This window comes from Salmo salar, chromosome ssa28 (assembly GCF_905237065.1).
Source record: "Salmo salar chromosome ssa28, Ssal_v3.1, whole genome shotgun sequence".
Taxonomy (NCBI): domain Eukaryota; kingdom Metazoa; phylum Chordata; class Actinopteri; order Salmoniformes; family Salmonidae; genus Salmo; species Salmo salar.
Window position 1 is genome coordinate 26364126 of NC_059469.1, and position 15665 is coordinate 26379790.

The 15665-nt window shown below is 44.3% G+C and overlaps 1 protein-coding gene across 1 annotated transcript in view; it reads right to left on the reverse strand.

Moving 5' to 3' along the window:
• Positions 1 to 9211: 9211 nt before the first annotated feature.
• Positions 9212 to 15665, reverse strand: part of st3gal7 (ST3 beta-galactoside alpha-2,3-sialyltransferase 7) — a 67710-nt gene continuing 61256 nt past the window's right edge. Inside the window, exons 7-8 of the mRNA XM_045710061.1 lie at positions 9802 to 9951; positions 9212 to 9615 (exon numbers count right to left, since the gene is read on the reverse strand). Of these exons, the coding sequence (XP_045566017.1) occupies positions 9529 to 9615; positions 9802 to 9951 (237 nt within the window). The 3' untranslated portion in view covers positions 9212 to 9528. The remainder of the gene's footprint in view (positions 9616 to 9801; positions 9952 to 15665) is intronic.

Below are 15665 nucleotides of genomic sequence, written 5' to 3' on the forward strand. Positions count from 1 at the left end.
TGTGTAGCCAGACTTGTTAGCCACTCCTTTTGCCCCATTATTATATCTTTTTTTAATTCACCTTTATTTAACCAGGTAGGCCAGTTGAGAACAAGTTCTCATTTACAACTGCGACCTGGCCAAGATAAAGCAAAGCAGTGTGACAAAAACAACACAGAGTTACACATAAACAAACGTACAGTCAATAACACAATATAAAAAATACAATTATATATATATATTTTTTTAACTATACAATTTTTCAATTCCTCATCAATCCATGGAGCCTTAACAGTTCTAACAGTCAGTTTCTTAACAAGTGCATGTTTATCAATAATTGGAAGAAGCAATTTCATAAATTCATCAAGTGCAGCGTCTGGATGCTCCTCATTAATCACATCAGACCAACAAATATTTTTAACATCATCCAGATAAGAGTCACAGCAAAATCTTATGTATGATCTCTTATACAGGCCCAGCTGTTGGAACTGCATATAGCCAGTATATTGTGATCACTGCATCCAATGGGTACGGATATAGCTTTAGAACAAAGTTCTACAGTATTGGTAAAAATGTGATCAATACATGTGGATGATCTTCTTCCTGTAGTGTTTGTAAACACCCTGGTAGGTTGATTAATAACCTGAACCAGATTACAGGCACTGGTTACAGTAAGAAGCTTCCTCTTGAGCGGACAGCTTGATGAAAACCAGTCAATATTCAGGTCCCTAAGAAAGTAGACATCTGTTTACATCACATACACTATCAAGCATTTCACACATATTATTTAGATACTGACTGTTAACACTTGGTGGCCTATAGCAACGCCCCAAAAGAAAAGGCTTTAGATGTGCCAAGTGAACCTGCAACCACAAGACTTCAATAACACTTGACATAAGATCTTCTCTAAGTATTACAGGGATATGGCTCTGAATATATACAGCAACACCTCCCCCATATGCATTTCTGTCTCTTCTATAGATATTATATTCTTGTATTGCTACTGCTGTATCATCAAATTAATTATCTAAGTGAGTCTCAGAAATTGCTAATATATGAATGATATCTGATGTTAGCAAGTTATTGATTTGATGAACCTTTTTTCTAAGGCTACATATATTAATATGGGCTATTTTCAGGTCTTTCCTGGGTAGCTTCTCAGAGATAAACATAATATGGAAAAGAGCAGACAAAGCAAGAGAAAAATATATACACTCAGCAGTCCATTAATCAATTGGTGTGTGTGTGTGTGTGTGTGTGTGTGTGTGTGTGTGTGTGGGTGGGTGGGTGGGTGGGTGTGTGTGTGTGTGTGTGTGTGTGTGTGTGTGTGTGTGTGTGTGTGTGTGTGTGTGTGTGTGTGTGTGTGTGTGTGTGTGTGTGTGTGTGTGTGTGTGTGTGTGGGTGGGTGGGTGGGTGGGTGGGTGTGTGGGCTGCGGGGTTGAAGCTATGGACCCATAGGCTTGGCTCTCTCATCCCTTCCAGGCTTCTGGGAGGGAGGGTGGACAATGAGCCTGGCATAGCGGATGTAAGCAATGTCCCCACACACTCTGGCAGCTTTCATGGCTGGGATGAGTTCTTTCCTCTTCTGGCGCACAGCTCCAGGATAGTCCTTGTTGAGGAAGATATACATTCCTCTCACAGCTACCTTGTCCTTGAACCTCAGGAACTTGACCACTATCGGCCTGGGCCTATCACCTAGGCCGGTGGTGGGTTTTCCAGTCCTGTGGGCGTGCTCCACCTCAATCTTCCTGTGGTCCATCTTCAATTTCTTAGAGATCATTTTCCTCACTTTGTCCTCAGACTCTGTCCAGGTCTCATGTGGAGATTCTGCAATTCCGTCCACAACCATGTTGTTCCGCCTTGATTGTCCCTGATGTATCTGTCATTGTTATCATGGATTCACACACAGAACTGATGTCCTCTCTCAATTACTTACAGATTGCTGTCATCTTGCCGTTCTCCTGTTTCAACTCATCGAGCTGACCCTGGGAGAACTGCAAACTGTTCTTCAGGTCCTGGACCGCTCTGGTCAGGTCATCAATTATTTTATTAGTAGATTCCATGAGTATTTGGACAAAACACTTGAAGCTATTTTCTTGTTGTTGTAAGAAATGCCTGTAGGTCTCTTTTTGTTCATGTAAAAGATCCTTCACGTGTGATAGTGAGACACCATTGTCCTCAATGGTACTCCTGCCGGCTTTGGTCTTTGTCATGGTAGCTAGCAACCTAGGTTATGCTGTTACACCTCGCAGGGCAGGTCATGGGGAAAATTGAAATCAACAAACTGCAGGGATCTAGACAGCCACAAACCCGGGACAATCCGCAGTCCCAGCCACAATGGCTAACCGCGTTGCGGGCTGCATTCAAGAAAATCCCGCTAGCTTAATATGCAGCTAGCTAGCAGCTAGGCTAGCTGAGACGCCAAATAGCTCCTCAGACCTGTCCTTGGTCAGCAGGATCACTGGAAAGAGACACGCAGTCCCAGCAACTGATGCCAACTGCGTCACGGGATCCAAACAAAGAAGCTAGCTGGCTAACATGAACTTTCCAACACACTTTCAAACAACAAACTTTTCAAACAAACAAAACCGAACTCCTCCTCGTTTCCGAGTTCAACAGGAAGTGTGCTTACATTGGGAGGCGGTCTGAGTCTGGTCTGAGTCCTTAAGGTGCCTTTTGGCAAACTCCAAGCGGGCTGTCATGTGCCTTTTACTGAGGAGTGGCTGGCCACTCTACAATAAAGGCCCTAGTGGTGGTTTGCTGCAGAGATGGTTGTCCTGCTGGAAAGTTCTCCAATCTCCACAAAGGGACTCTAGAGCTCTGTCAGAGTGATCATCGGGTTCTTGGTCACCACCCTGACTAAGGCCTTTCTCCCCCTATTTCTCAGTTCTGGAGTCTTGATGGTTCCAAACTTCTTCCATTTAAGAATGATGGAGACCACTGTGTTCTTGGCACTGGGTGTCAAGTGTTAACGCAAAGGTTCACCTATTTGGAATGTTATTTCATTTTTGTGCGTCTCTGAGCGATGTTCAATTGATTCCCAGGGTCATTTCATGTTTTTATGTGTATCTGAACTGTTGCCATACTAGCAGGCAGAGTAGTGAATACCTCAGATACATATAAAAACATGAAATTACCTCAAGAATGTTTATTACTGAACTTACTTAGGCTTGCCATAACAAAGGGGGTGAACAATTATATAACCAAGACATTTTAGTTAGTTATTTTCTATTAATTTCTAAACATTTGTGGAATTTCCTTTCACTTTTCTGTAGATCAGTGACAATTTTCTTTTGTAATGCAGCAAAATCATAGGCACTGTAGAGTACATAACCTTGTAATATGTAGGCCGGTTAAATGTAAATTGTGTAGAGGAGCAGGAAAAGGTCAGCATGTATGTGTAGGTAGGGGCAGGTTGTGGAAGATACTACAATGTACTACAATGTTGAGGAAGGAGCAGGTTGTGGAAGGTACAACAATGTGTTGAGGAAGGGGAAGGTTGTGGAAGGTACAACAATGTGTTGAGGTAGGGGCAGGTTGTGGAAGGTACTACAACATGTTGAGGTAGGGGCAGGTTGTGGAAGGTACTACAACATGTTGAGGTAGGGGCAGGTTGTGGAAGGTACTACAACATGTTGAGGTAGGGGCAGGTTGTGGAAGGTACTGTACTACAACATGTTGAGGTAGGGGCAGGTTGTGGAAGGTACTGTACTACGATGAGGGGTTGAGGTAGGGGCAGGTTGTGGAAGGTACTGTACTACGATGTGTTGAGGTAGGGGCAGGTTGTGGAAGGTACTGTACTACAACATGTTGAGGTAAGGGCAGGTTGTGGAAGGTACTGTACTACAACGTGTTGAGGTAGGGGCAGGTTGTGGAAGGTACTGTACTACAACGTGTTGAGATAGGGGCAGGTTGTGGAAGGTACTGTACTACAACGTGTTGAGGTTGGGGCAGGTTGTGGAAGGTACTGTACTACAACATGTTGAGGTAGGGGCAGGTTGTGGAAGGTACTGTACTACAACGTGCTGAGTTAGGGGCAGGTTGTGGAAGGTACTGTACTACAATGTGTTGAGGTAGGGGCAGGTTGTGGAAGGTACTGTACTACAACGTGTTGAGGTTGGGGCAGGTTGTGGAAGGTACTGTACTACAACGTGTTGAGGTAGGGGCAGGTTGTGGAAGGTACTGTACTACAACATGTTGAGGTAGGGGCAGGTTGTGGAAGGTACTGTACTACAACGTGCTGAGGTAGGGGCAGGTTGTGGAAGGTACTACAATGTGTTGAGGAAGGGGAAGGTTGTGGAAGGTACTACAATGTGTTGAGGTAGGGGAAGGTTGTGAAAGGTACTGTACTACAATGTGTTGAGGTAGGGGCAGGTTGTGGAAGGTACTGTACTACAACGTGTTGAGGTTGGGGCAGGTTGTGGAAGGTACTGTACTACAACGTGCTGAGGTAGGGGCAGGTTGTGGAAGGTACTACAATGTGTTGAGGAAGGGGAAGGTTGTGGAAGGTACTACAATGTGTTGAGGTAGGGGAAGGTTGTGAAAGGTACTGTACTACAATGTGTTGAGGTAGGGGCAGGTTGTGGAAGGTACTGTACTACAACGTGTTGAGGTTGGGGCAGGTTGTGGAAGGTACTGTACTACAATGTGTTGAGATAGGGGCAGGTTGTGGAAGGTACTGTACTACAACATGTTGAGGTAGGGGCAGGTTGTGGAAGGTACTACAATGTGTTGAGGTAGGGGCAGGTTGTGGAAGGTACTAAAATGTGTTGAGGAAGGAGCAGGTTGTGGAAGGTACTACAATGTGTTGAGGAAGGGGCAGGTTGTGGAAGGTACTGTACTACAACGTGTTGAGGTTGGGGCAGGTTGTGGAAGGTACTGTACTACAATGTGTTGAGGAAGGGGCAGGTTGTGGAAGGTACTACAATGTGTTGAGGTAGGGGCAGGTTGTGGAAGGTACTGTACTACAACGTGCTGAGGTAGGGGCAGGTTGTGGAAGGTACTGTACTACAACATGTTGAGGTAGGGGCAGGTTGTGGAAGGTACTGTACTACAACGTGCTGAGGTAGGGGCAGGTTGTGGAAGGTACTGTACTACAACGTGTTGAGGTAGGGGCAGGTTGTGGAAGGTACTACAACATGTTGAGGTAGGGGCAGGTTGTGGAAGGTACTACAATGTGTTGAGGTAGGGGCAGGTTGTGGAATGTACTGTACTACAACGTGTTGTGGTAGGGGCAGGTTGTGGAAGGTACTACAACATGTTGTGGTAGGGACAGGTTGTGGAAGGTACTTTACTACAATGTGTTGAGGTAGAGGCAGGTTGTGGAAGGTACTGTGCTACAATGTGTTGAGGTAGGGGCAGGTTATGGAAGGTACTGTTCTACAACGTGTTGAGGTAGGGGCAGGTTGTGGAAGGTACTACAATGTGTTGAGGTAGGGGCGGGTTGTGGAAGTTACTACAATGTGTTGAGGTAGGGGCAGGTTGTGGAAGGTACTACAACGTATTGAGGTAGGGGAAGGTTGTGGAAGGTACTACAATGTGTTGAGGTAGGGGCTGGTTGTGGAAGGTACTGTACTACAACGTGCTGAGGTAGGGGCAGGTTGTGGAAGGTACCACAATGATTTGAGGTAGGAGCAGGTTGTGGAAGGTACTGTACTACAACGTGTTGAGGTAGGGGCAGGTTGTGGAAGGTACTGTAGTACAATGTGCTGAGGTTGGGGCAGGTTGTGGAAGGTACTACAATGTGTTGAGGTAGGGGCAGGTTGTGGAAGGTACTGTACTACAATGTGCTGAGGTAGGAGCAGGTTGTGGAAGGTACTGTACTACAACGTGTTGAGGTTGGGGCAGGTTGTGGAAGGTACTGTACTACAATGTGTTGAGGTAGGGGCAGGTTGTGGAAGGTACTGTACTACAACATGTTGAGGTAAGGGCAGGTTGTGGAAGGCACTACAATGTGTTGAGGTAGGGGCAGGTTGTGGAAGGTACTGTACTACAACGTGTTGAGGTAGGGGAAGGTTGTGGAAGGTACTACAACATGTTGAGGTAGGGGCAGGTTGTGGAAGGTACTACAACATGTTGAGGTAGGGGGAGGTTGTGGAAGGTACTGTACTACAACGTGTTGAGGTAGGGGAAGGTTGTGGAAGGTACTGTACTACAATGTGTTGAGGTAGGGGCAGGTTGTGGGCTATACTCGGCCTTGTCTTAGGACGGTAAGTTGGTGGTTGGAGACATCCCTCTAGTGGTGTGGGGGCTGTGCTTTGGCAAAGTGGGTGGGGTTATATCCTGCCTGTTTGGCCCTGTCCGGGAGTATCATCGGATGGGGCCACAGTGTCTTCTGATCCCTCCTGTCTCAGCCTCCAGTATTTATGCTGCAGTAGTTTATGTGTCGGGGGGCTAGGGTCAGTCTGTTACATCTGGAGTATTTCTCTTGTCTTATCCGGTGTCCTGTGTGTATTTAAATATGCTCTCTCTAATTCTCTCTTTCTCTCTTTCTGTCTTTCTCTCGGAGGACCTGAGCCCTAGGACCATGCCTCAGGACTACCTGGTATGATGACTCCTTGCTGTCCCCAGTCCACCTGGCCGTGCTGCTGCTCCAGTTTCAACTGTTCTGCCTGCGGCTATGGAACCCTGACCTGTTCACCGGACGTGCTTGTTGCACCCTCGACAACGACTATGATTATTATTATTTGACCATGGTGGTCATTTATGAACATTTTAACATTTTAACATCTTGACTATGTTCTGTTATAATATCCACCCTGCACAGCCAGAAGAGGACTGGCCACCCCTCATAGCCTGGTTCCTCTCTAGGTTTCTTCCTAGGTTTTTGGCCTTTCTAGGGAGTTTTTCCTCGGGAGTTTTTCCTAGCCACCGTGCTTCTTTCACATGCTTTGCTTGCTGTTTGGGGTTTTAAGCTGGGTTTCTGTACAGCACTTTGAGAATATCAGCTGATGTACGAAGGGCTATATAAAAATAAATTTGATTTGATTTGATTTGATACTGTACTACAACGTGTTGAGGTAGGGGCAGGTTGTGGAAGGTACTACAATGTGTTGAGGTAGGGGCAGGTTGTGGAAGGTACTGTGCTACAATGTGTTGAGGTAGGGGCAGGTTATGGAAGGTACTGTACTACAACGTGTTGAGGTAGGGGCAGGTTGTGGAAGGTACTACAATGTGTTGAGGTAGGGGCGGGTTGTGGAAGTTACTACAATGTGTTGAGGTAGGGGCAGGTTGTGGAAGGTACTACAACGTGTTGAGGTAGGGGCAGGTTGTGGAAGGTACTACAATGTGTTGAGCTAGGGGCTGGTTGTGGAAGGTACTGTACTACAACGTGCTGAGGTAGGGGAAGGTTGTGGAAGGTACCACAATGAGTTGAGGTAGGGGCAGGTTGTGGAAGGTACTGTACTACAACGTGTTGAGGTAGGGGCAGGTTGTGGAATGTACTGTACTACAACGTGCTGAGGTTGGGGCAGGTTGTGGAAGGTACTACAATGTGTTGACGTAGGGGCAGGTTTTAGAAGGTACTGTACTACAATGTGCTGAGGTAGGGGCAGGTTGTGGAAGGTACTGTACTACAACGTGTTGAGGTTGGGGCAGGTTGTGGAAGGTACTGTACTACAATGTGTTGAGGTATGGGCAGGTTGTGGAAGATACTGTACTACAACATGTTGAGGTAAGGGCAGGTTGTGGAAGGTACTACAATGTGTTGAGGTAGGGGCAGGTTGTGGAAGGTACTGTACTACAACGTGTTGAGGTAGGGGCAGGTTGTGGAAGGTACTACAACATGTTGAGGTAAGGGGAGGTTGTGGAAGGTACTGTACTACAACGTGTTGAGGTAGGGGAAGGTTGTGGAAGGTACTGTACTACAATGTGTTGAGGTAGGGGCAGGTTGTGGAAGGTACTGTGCTACAATGTGTTGAGGTAGGGGAAGGTTATGGAAGGTACTGTACTACAACGTGTTGTGGTAGGGGCAGGTTGTGGAAGGTACTACAATGTGTTGAGGTAGGGGCGGGTTGTGGAAGTTACTACAATGTGTTGAGGTAGGGGCAGGTTGTGGAAGGTACTACAACGTGTTGAGGTAGGGGCAGGTTGTGGAAGGTACTACAATGTGTTGAGGTAGGGGAAGGTTGTGGAAGATACTGTACTACAACGTGTTGAGGTAGGGGCAGGTTGTGGAAGGTACTACAACGTGTTGAGGTTGGGGAAGGTTGTGGAAGGTACTACAATGTGTTGAGGTAGGGGCTGGTTGTGGAAGGTACTGTACTACAACGTGCTGAGGTAGGGGAAGGTTGTGGAAGGTACCACAATGAGTTGAGGTAGGAGCAGGTTGTGGAAGGTACTGTACTACAACGTGTTGAGGTAGGGGCAGGTTGTGGAAGGTACTGTACTACAACGTGCTGAGGTAGGGGCAGGTTGTGGAAGGTACTACAATGTGTTGAGGTAGGGGCAGGTTGTGGAAGGTACTGTACTACAATGTGCTGAGGTAGGGGCAGGTTGTGGAAGGTACTGTACTACAACGTGTTGAGGTTGGGGCAGGTTGTGGAAGGTACTGTACTACAATGTGTTGAGGTAGGGGCAGGTTGTGGAAGGTACTGTACTACAACGTGTTGAGGTAGGGGCAGGTTGTGGAAGGTACTACAACGTGTTGAGGTTGGGGCAGGTTGTGGAAGGTACTGTACTACAACGTGTTGAGGTTGGGGCAGGTTGTGGAAGGTACTGTACTACAACGTGTTGAGGTTGGGGCAGGTTGTGGAAGGTACTGTACTACAACGTGCTGAGGTAGGGGCAGGTTGTGGTAAGTAGTGCAAAGGTGGTCAATCTTGTTCTTAAAGTCCCAGTGCAGTAAAAAGTCTGTTTTCCCAGGGTTTTGTATCATATTGCTGATTAATCTAACACTGTAAAAGTGTTCAGTGTTATTTCCTGACAGTTGCTGGTTGAAAATACAATCTACACAGAACCTTCTAATGAGCAGGTTTGCATGGGAGGGTGTTTCTGCTTTCCATGGTGGCGTCACCATGCAGTAAATTAGTTAATAGACCAATAACAAAGAGAGTTCCAAACCTCTGCCAATAACAGCTAGTTTTCAGTTTTCCCCTCCCCACTCAGACCACTCCCAGACAGTCCTAGCTAAATTCTTTCTTGAGAAATGTTTTTTTGCCCATTTTTATTTAAATCTATTACAGTAAGGTACTTAACCGTTACCCAGAAATGATTTGATATTGATATACAAACAGCTGCTTTGGGAATTTAATATATAATAATTACATATGACATTTAGCAGACACCTTTATCCAAAGCGACTTACAGTAATGGGTGCATACATTTTTATAGTGCATAATACAGTATATAATAATAGTACATTTTTCAACTAAGCCTTGATTGGTTGAATCATCATGGTAGGAAAAGGAACCAGGGGTTGTTAATAAAGGTCGCTGTTTCGAATCCCCGAGCCGGCAAGGTGGAAAAATCTGCCGTTCTGCCCTTGAGCAAGGCAGTTAACCTCAAACCACAACTGCTAGAACAGGGTTCATCCCTGGTACTGTCTCTTTGTCACAGCGCCCCTGTGAGGTCAGTCAAGACACCTGCAGCCACTAGCTCTCTGAGGAAGAGTTTCTCAGCGCTCACATCATGTACCACCTGGACAAAGACAATCAATACAGGAAGATACTTAAGAGACTTTCATTTGAAAAATATATATAATTCAAAAGTGCTTCTCTGACCTGGACCGTACTAGTAGCACAAGCTAACAAATATTTTTATGGGAACAGCAAACAATCAGCGTTTGTCATTCTCTCTCCACTGCTCTTATATACTGTAGTGTACCTGGGCCTTGATGGCGTCCACACATAGACTCTCATAGTAGTGTAGTCTGGCACCGGGATGCTGCAGCTCATAACCAAACCCTGCCAGGCTCACCTCATCACACAGCTGTAGGGCCATCACCACCGCACTGGCACCTAACGTAGGAACCAACTAGAAGAGAAGACAGGATGGTAATTAAGTGTTTATTAAAACTTCATTGAGATAGGGGGCAGCATTGGGAAGTTTTGATGAAAAGCGTGCCCAAAGTAAACTGCCTGTTACTCAGGCCCAGAAGCTGGGATATGCATATAATTGGTAGATTTTGATAAAAAAACACTCAAAAGTTTCCAAAACGGTTAAAATAATGTCTGTGAGTATAACAGAACTCATATGGCAGGCAAAAACCTGAGAAAAATCCAACCAGAAGTGGGAAATCTGAGGTTTGTAGTTTTTTTAAGTGATTGCATATCCAATATCCTGTGTCTGTGGGGTCAGATTGCACTTCCTAAGGCTTCCAGTACATGTCAACAGTCTTTAGAAGTTGTTTCAGGCTTGTATTGTGAAAGGGGATCGAATAAGAGCTGTTTCAACAAGTGGTCAAGCTGAAAGACATTAGTTTAGTCTCGCGAGTGGCCGTGAGCGTGACGCTCGTTCTCTTTCCTTTCTAATGACAACGGAATTGTCCGGTTGGAATATTATTGAAGATTTATGATAAAAACATCCTAAAGATTGACTATATACATCGTTTGACATGTTTCTACTAACTTTAATGGAACTTTTTTGACTTTTCGTCTGGACTTTGTGCCCGCGCTTTGTGCATTTGGATTACTGGACTAAACGCGTGAACAAAAAGGAGGTATTTGGACATAAAGATGAACTTTATCGAACAAAACAAACATTTATTGTCTAACATGGAGCCTTTTTGAAATCTGACACAGAGGCTGGATTAACAATACATTTATCTTTAATCCTATGTATAACACTTGTGTCTTTCATCAATGTTTATGATGAGTATTTCTGTAATTTGATGTGGCTCTCTGGAATTTCACCGGATGTTTGTTTGAGACAATGCATTTCTGAACATAACGCACCAATTTCAAATGAGGTTTTTGGACATAAAGATGAACTTTATCGAACAAAACACACATTTATTGTCTAACATGAAGTCCTGGGAGTGCCATCCATTGAAGATCATCAAAGGTTAGTGATTTATTTTAATGCTATTTCTGACTTTTGTGACAACTCTCCTTCTTTGGAAAATGGCTGTATGGCTTTCTGTGGCTAGGTGATCGAAATTCCATCATTTGGTGTTTTGTTGATGGTGGTGGAAAACACTGTCGATGGTGCCGCTGCAGAATCTCCTGTAAGTGTTCAATTGGGTTGAGATCTGGTGACTGAGATGGCCATGGCATATGGTTTACATCGTTTTCATGCTAATCAAACCATTCATTGTAATCTTATAGGGGCATAGCCATGGTAGCTAAAATAATGGAAAAAACAATGGCCTGCACAGCGTTTTTATACATGATCCTAAGCATGATGGGATGCTAATTGCTTAATTAACTTAGGAACCACACCTGTATGTAAGCACCTGCATTCAATATACTTTGTATCCCAAATTTACTCAGGTGTTTCCATTATTTTGGCAGTTACCTGTAGGTCCTTTAAAATTATTCGTAACCTTCCTCTGTTGCTGTGTGTATCAGTAGTATTAACCTTCCTCTGTTGCTGTGTATATCAGTAGTACTAAACTTCCTCTGTTGCTGTGTGAATCAGTAATTCAAACCTTCCTCTGTTGCTGTGTGTATCAGTAGTACTAACCTTCCTCTGTTGCTGTGTGTATCAGTAGTAGTAACCTTCCTCTGTTGCTGTGTGTATCAGTAGTACTAACCTTCCCCTGTTGCTGTGTGTATCAGTAGTAGTAACCTTCCTCTGTTTCTGTGTGTATCAGTAGTAGTAACCTTCCTCTGTTGCTGTGTGTATCAGTAGTACTAACCTTCCTCTGTTGCTGTGTGTATCAGTAGTAGTAACCTTCCTGTGTTGCTGTATCAGTAGTATTAACCTTCCTCTGTTGTTGTGTGTATCAGTAGTAGTAACCTTCCTCTGTTGTTGTGTGTATCAGTAGTACTAACCTTCCTCTGTTGCTGTGTGTATCAGTAGTAGTAACCTTCCTCTGTTGCTTTGTGTATCAGTAGTACTAACCTTCCTCTGTTGCTGTGTGTATCAGTAGTAGTAACCTTCCTCTGTTGCTGTGTGTATCAGTAGTACTAACCTTCCTCTGTTGCTGTGTGTATCAGTAGTAGTAACCTTCCTCTGTTGCTGTGTGTATCAGTAGTAACCTTCCTCTGTTGCTGTGTGTATCAGTACTAACCTTCCTCTGTTGCTGTGTGTATCAGTAGTAACCTTCCTCTGTTGCTGTGTGTATCAGTAGTACTAACCTTCCTCTGTTGCTGTGTGTATCAGTAGTAACCATCCTCTGTTGCTGTGTGTATCAGTAGTAGTAACCTTCCTCTGTTGCTGTGTGTATCAGTACTAACCTTCCTCTGTTGCTGTGTGTATCAGTAGTAGTAACCTTGCTCTGTTGTTGTGTGCATCAGTAGTACTAACCTTCCTCTGTTGCTGTGTGTATCAGTAGTAACCTTCCTCTGTTGCTGTGTGTATCAGTAGTAGTAACCTTCCTCTGTTGCTGTGTGTATCAGTAGTAGTAAACTTCCTCTGTTGCTGTGTGTATCAGTAGTAGTAACCTTCCTCTGTTGCTTTGTGTATCAGTAGTAATAACCTTCCTCTGTTGCTGTGTGTATCAGTAGTAGTAACTTTCCTCTGTTGCTGTGTGTATAAGTAGTAGTAAACATCCTCTGTTGCTGTGTGTATCAGTAGTAGTAACCTTCCTCTGTTGCTGTGTGTATCAGTAGTACTAACCTTCCTCTGTTGCTGTGTGTATCAGTAGTACTAACCTTCCTCTGTTGCTGTGTGTATCAGTAGTAGTAACCTTCCTCTGTTGCTGTGTGTATCAGCAGTAGTAACCTTCCTCTGTTGCTGTGTGTATCAGTAGTAGTAACCTTCCTCTGTTGCTGTGTGTATCAGTAGTAGTAACCTTCCTCTGTTGCTGTGTGTATCAGTACTAGTAACCTTCCTCTGTTGCTGTATCAGTAGTAGTAACCTTCCTCTGTTGCTGTGTGTATCAGTAGTAGTAACCTTCCTATGTTGCTGTGTGTATCAGTAGTAGTAACCTTCCTCTGTTGCTGTGTGTATCAGTACTAGTAACCTTCCTCTGTTTCTGTGTGTATCAGTAGTAGTAACCTTCCTCTGTTGCTGTGTGTATCAGTAGTACTAACCTTCCTCTGTTGCTGTGTGTATCAGTAGTAGTAACCTTCCTATGTTGCTGTGTGTATCAGTAGTAGTAACCTTCCTCTGTTGCTGTGTGTATCAGTACTAGTAACCTTCCTCTGTTTCTGTGTGTATCAGTAGTAGTAACCTTCCTCTGTTGCTGTGTGTATCAGTAGTACTAACCTTCCTCTGTTGCTGTGTGTATCAGTAGTAGTAACCTTCCTCTGTTGCTGTATCAGTAGTATTAACCTTCCTCTGTTGTTGTGTGTATCAGTAGTAGTAACCTTCCTCTGTTGCTGTGTGTATCAGTAGTAGTAACCTTCCTCTGTTGCTTTGTGTATCAGTAGTACTAACCTTCCTCTGTTGCTGTGTGTATCAGTAGTAGTAACCTTCCTCTGTTGCTGTGTGTATCAGTAGTACTAACCTTCCTCTGTTGCTGTGTGTATCAGTAGTAGTAACCTTCCTCTGTTGATGTGTGTATCAGTAGTAACCTTCCTCTGTTGCTGTGTGTATCAGTACTAACCTTCCTCTGTTGCTGTGTGTATCAGTAGTAACCTTCCTCTGTTGCTGTGTGTATCAGTAGTAATAACCTTCCTCTGTTGCTGTGTGTATCAGTAGTAGTAACCTTCCTCTGTTGCTGTGTGTATCAGTAGTAGTAACCTTCCTCTGTTGCTGTGTGTATCAGTAGTACTAACCTTCCTCTGTTGCTGTGTGTATCAGTAGTAACCTTCCTCTGTTGCTGTGTGTATCAGTAGTAGTAACCTTCCTCTGTTGCTGTGTGTATCAGTACTAACCTTCCTCTGTTGCTGTGTGTATCAGTAGTAGTAACCTTGCTCTGTTGCTGTGTGCATCAGTAGTACTAACCTTCCTCTGTTGCTGTGTGTATCAGTAGTAACCTTCCTCTGTTGCTGTGTGTATCAGTAGTAGTAACCTTCCTCTGTTGCTGTGTGTATCAGTAGTAGTAAACTTCCTCTGTTGCTGTGTGTATCAGTAGTAGTAACCTTCCTCTGTTGCTTTGTGTATCAGTAGTACTAACCTTCCTCTGTTGCTGTGTGTATCAGTAGTAGTAACCTTCCTCTGTTGCTGTGTGTATCAGTAGTAGTAAACATCCTCTGTTGCTGTGTGTATCAGTAGTAGTAACCTTCCTCTGTTGCTGTGTGTATCAGTAGTACTAACCTTCCTCTGTTGCTGTGTGTATCAGTAGTACTAACCTTCCTCTGTTGCTGTGTGTATCAGTAGTAGTAACCTTCCTCTGTTGCTGTGTGTATCAGCAGTAGTAACCTTCCTCTGTTGCTGTGTGTATCAGTAGTAGTAACCTTCCTCTTTTGCTGTGTGTATCAGTAGTAGTAACCTTCCTCTGTTGCTGTGTGTATCAGTACTAGTAACCTTCCTCTGTTGCTGTGTATCAGTAGTAGTAACCTTCCTCTGTTGCTGTGTGTATCAGTAGTAGTAACCTTCCTATGTTGCTGTGTGTATCAGTAGTAGTAACCTTCCTCTGTTGCTGTGTGTATCAGTACTAGTAACCTTCCTCTGTTTCTGTGTGTATCAGTAGTAGTAACCTTCCTCTGTTGCTGTGTGTATCAGTAGTACTAACCTTCCTCTGTTGCTGTGTGTATCAGTAGTAGTAACCTTCCTATGTTGCTGTGTGTATCAGTAGTACTAACCTTCCTCTGTTGCTGTGTGTATCAGTAGTAGTAACCTTCCTCTGTTTCTGTGTGTATCAGTAGTAGTAACCTTCCTCTGTTGCTGTGTGTATCAGTAGTACTAACCTTCCTCTGTTGCTGTGTGTATCAGTAGTAGTAACCTTCCTCTGTTGCTGTAGCAGTAGTATTAACCTTCCTCTGTTGTTGTGTGTATCAGTAGTAGTAACCTTCCTCTGTTGTTGTGTGTATCAGTAGTACTAACCTTCCTCTGTTGCTGTGTGTATCAGTAGTAGTAACCTTCCTCTGTTGCTTTGTGTATCAGTAGTACTAACCTTCCTCTGTTGCTGTGTGTATCAGTAGTAGTAACCTTCCTCTGTTGCTGTGTGTATCAGTAGTACTAACCTTCCTCTTTTGCTGTGTGAATCAGTAGTAGTAACCTTCCTCTGTTGCTGTGTGTATCAGTAGTAGTAACCTTCCTCTGTTGCTGTGTGTATCAGTAGTACTAACCTTCCTCTGTTGCTGTGTGTATCAGTAGTAGTAACCTTCCTCTGTTGCTGTGTGTATCAGTAGTAACCTTCCTCTGTTGCTGTGTGTATCAGTACTAGTACCTTCCTCTGTTGCTGTGTGTATCAGTAGTATACCTTCCTCTGTTGCTGTGTGTATCAGTAGTACTAACCTTCCTCTGTTGCTGTGTGTATCAGTAGTAGTAACCTTCCTCTGTTGCTGTGTGTATCAGTAGTAACCTTCCTCTGTTGCTGTGTGTATCAGTACTAACCTTCCTCTGTTGCTGTGTGTATCAGTAGTAACCTTCCTCTGTTGCTGTGTGTATCAGTAGTAATAACCTTCCTCTGTTGCTGTGTGTATCAGTAGTAGTAACCTTCCTCTGTTGCTGTGTGTATCAGTAGTAGTAACCTT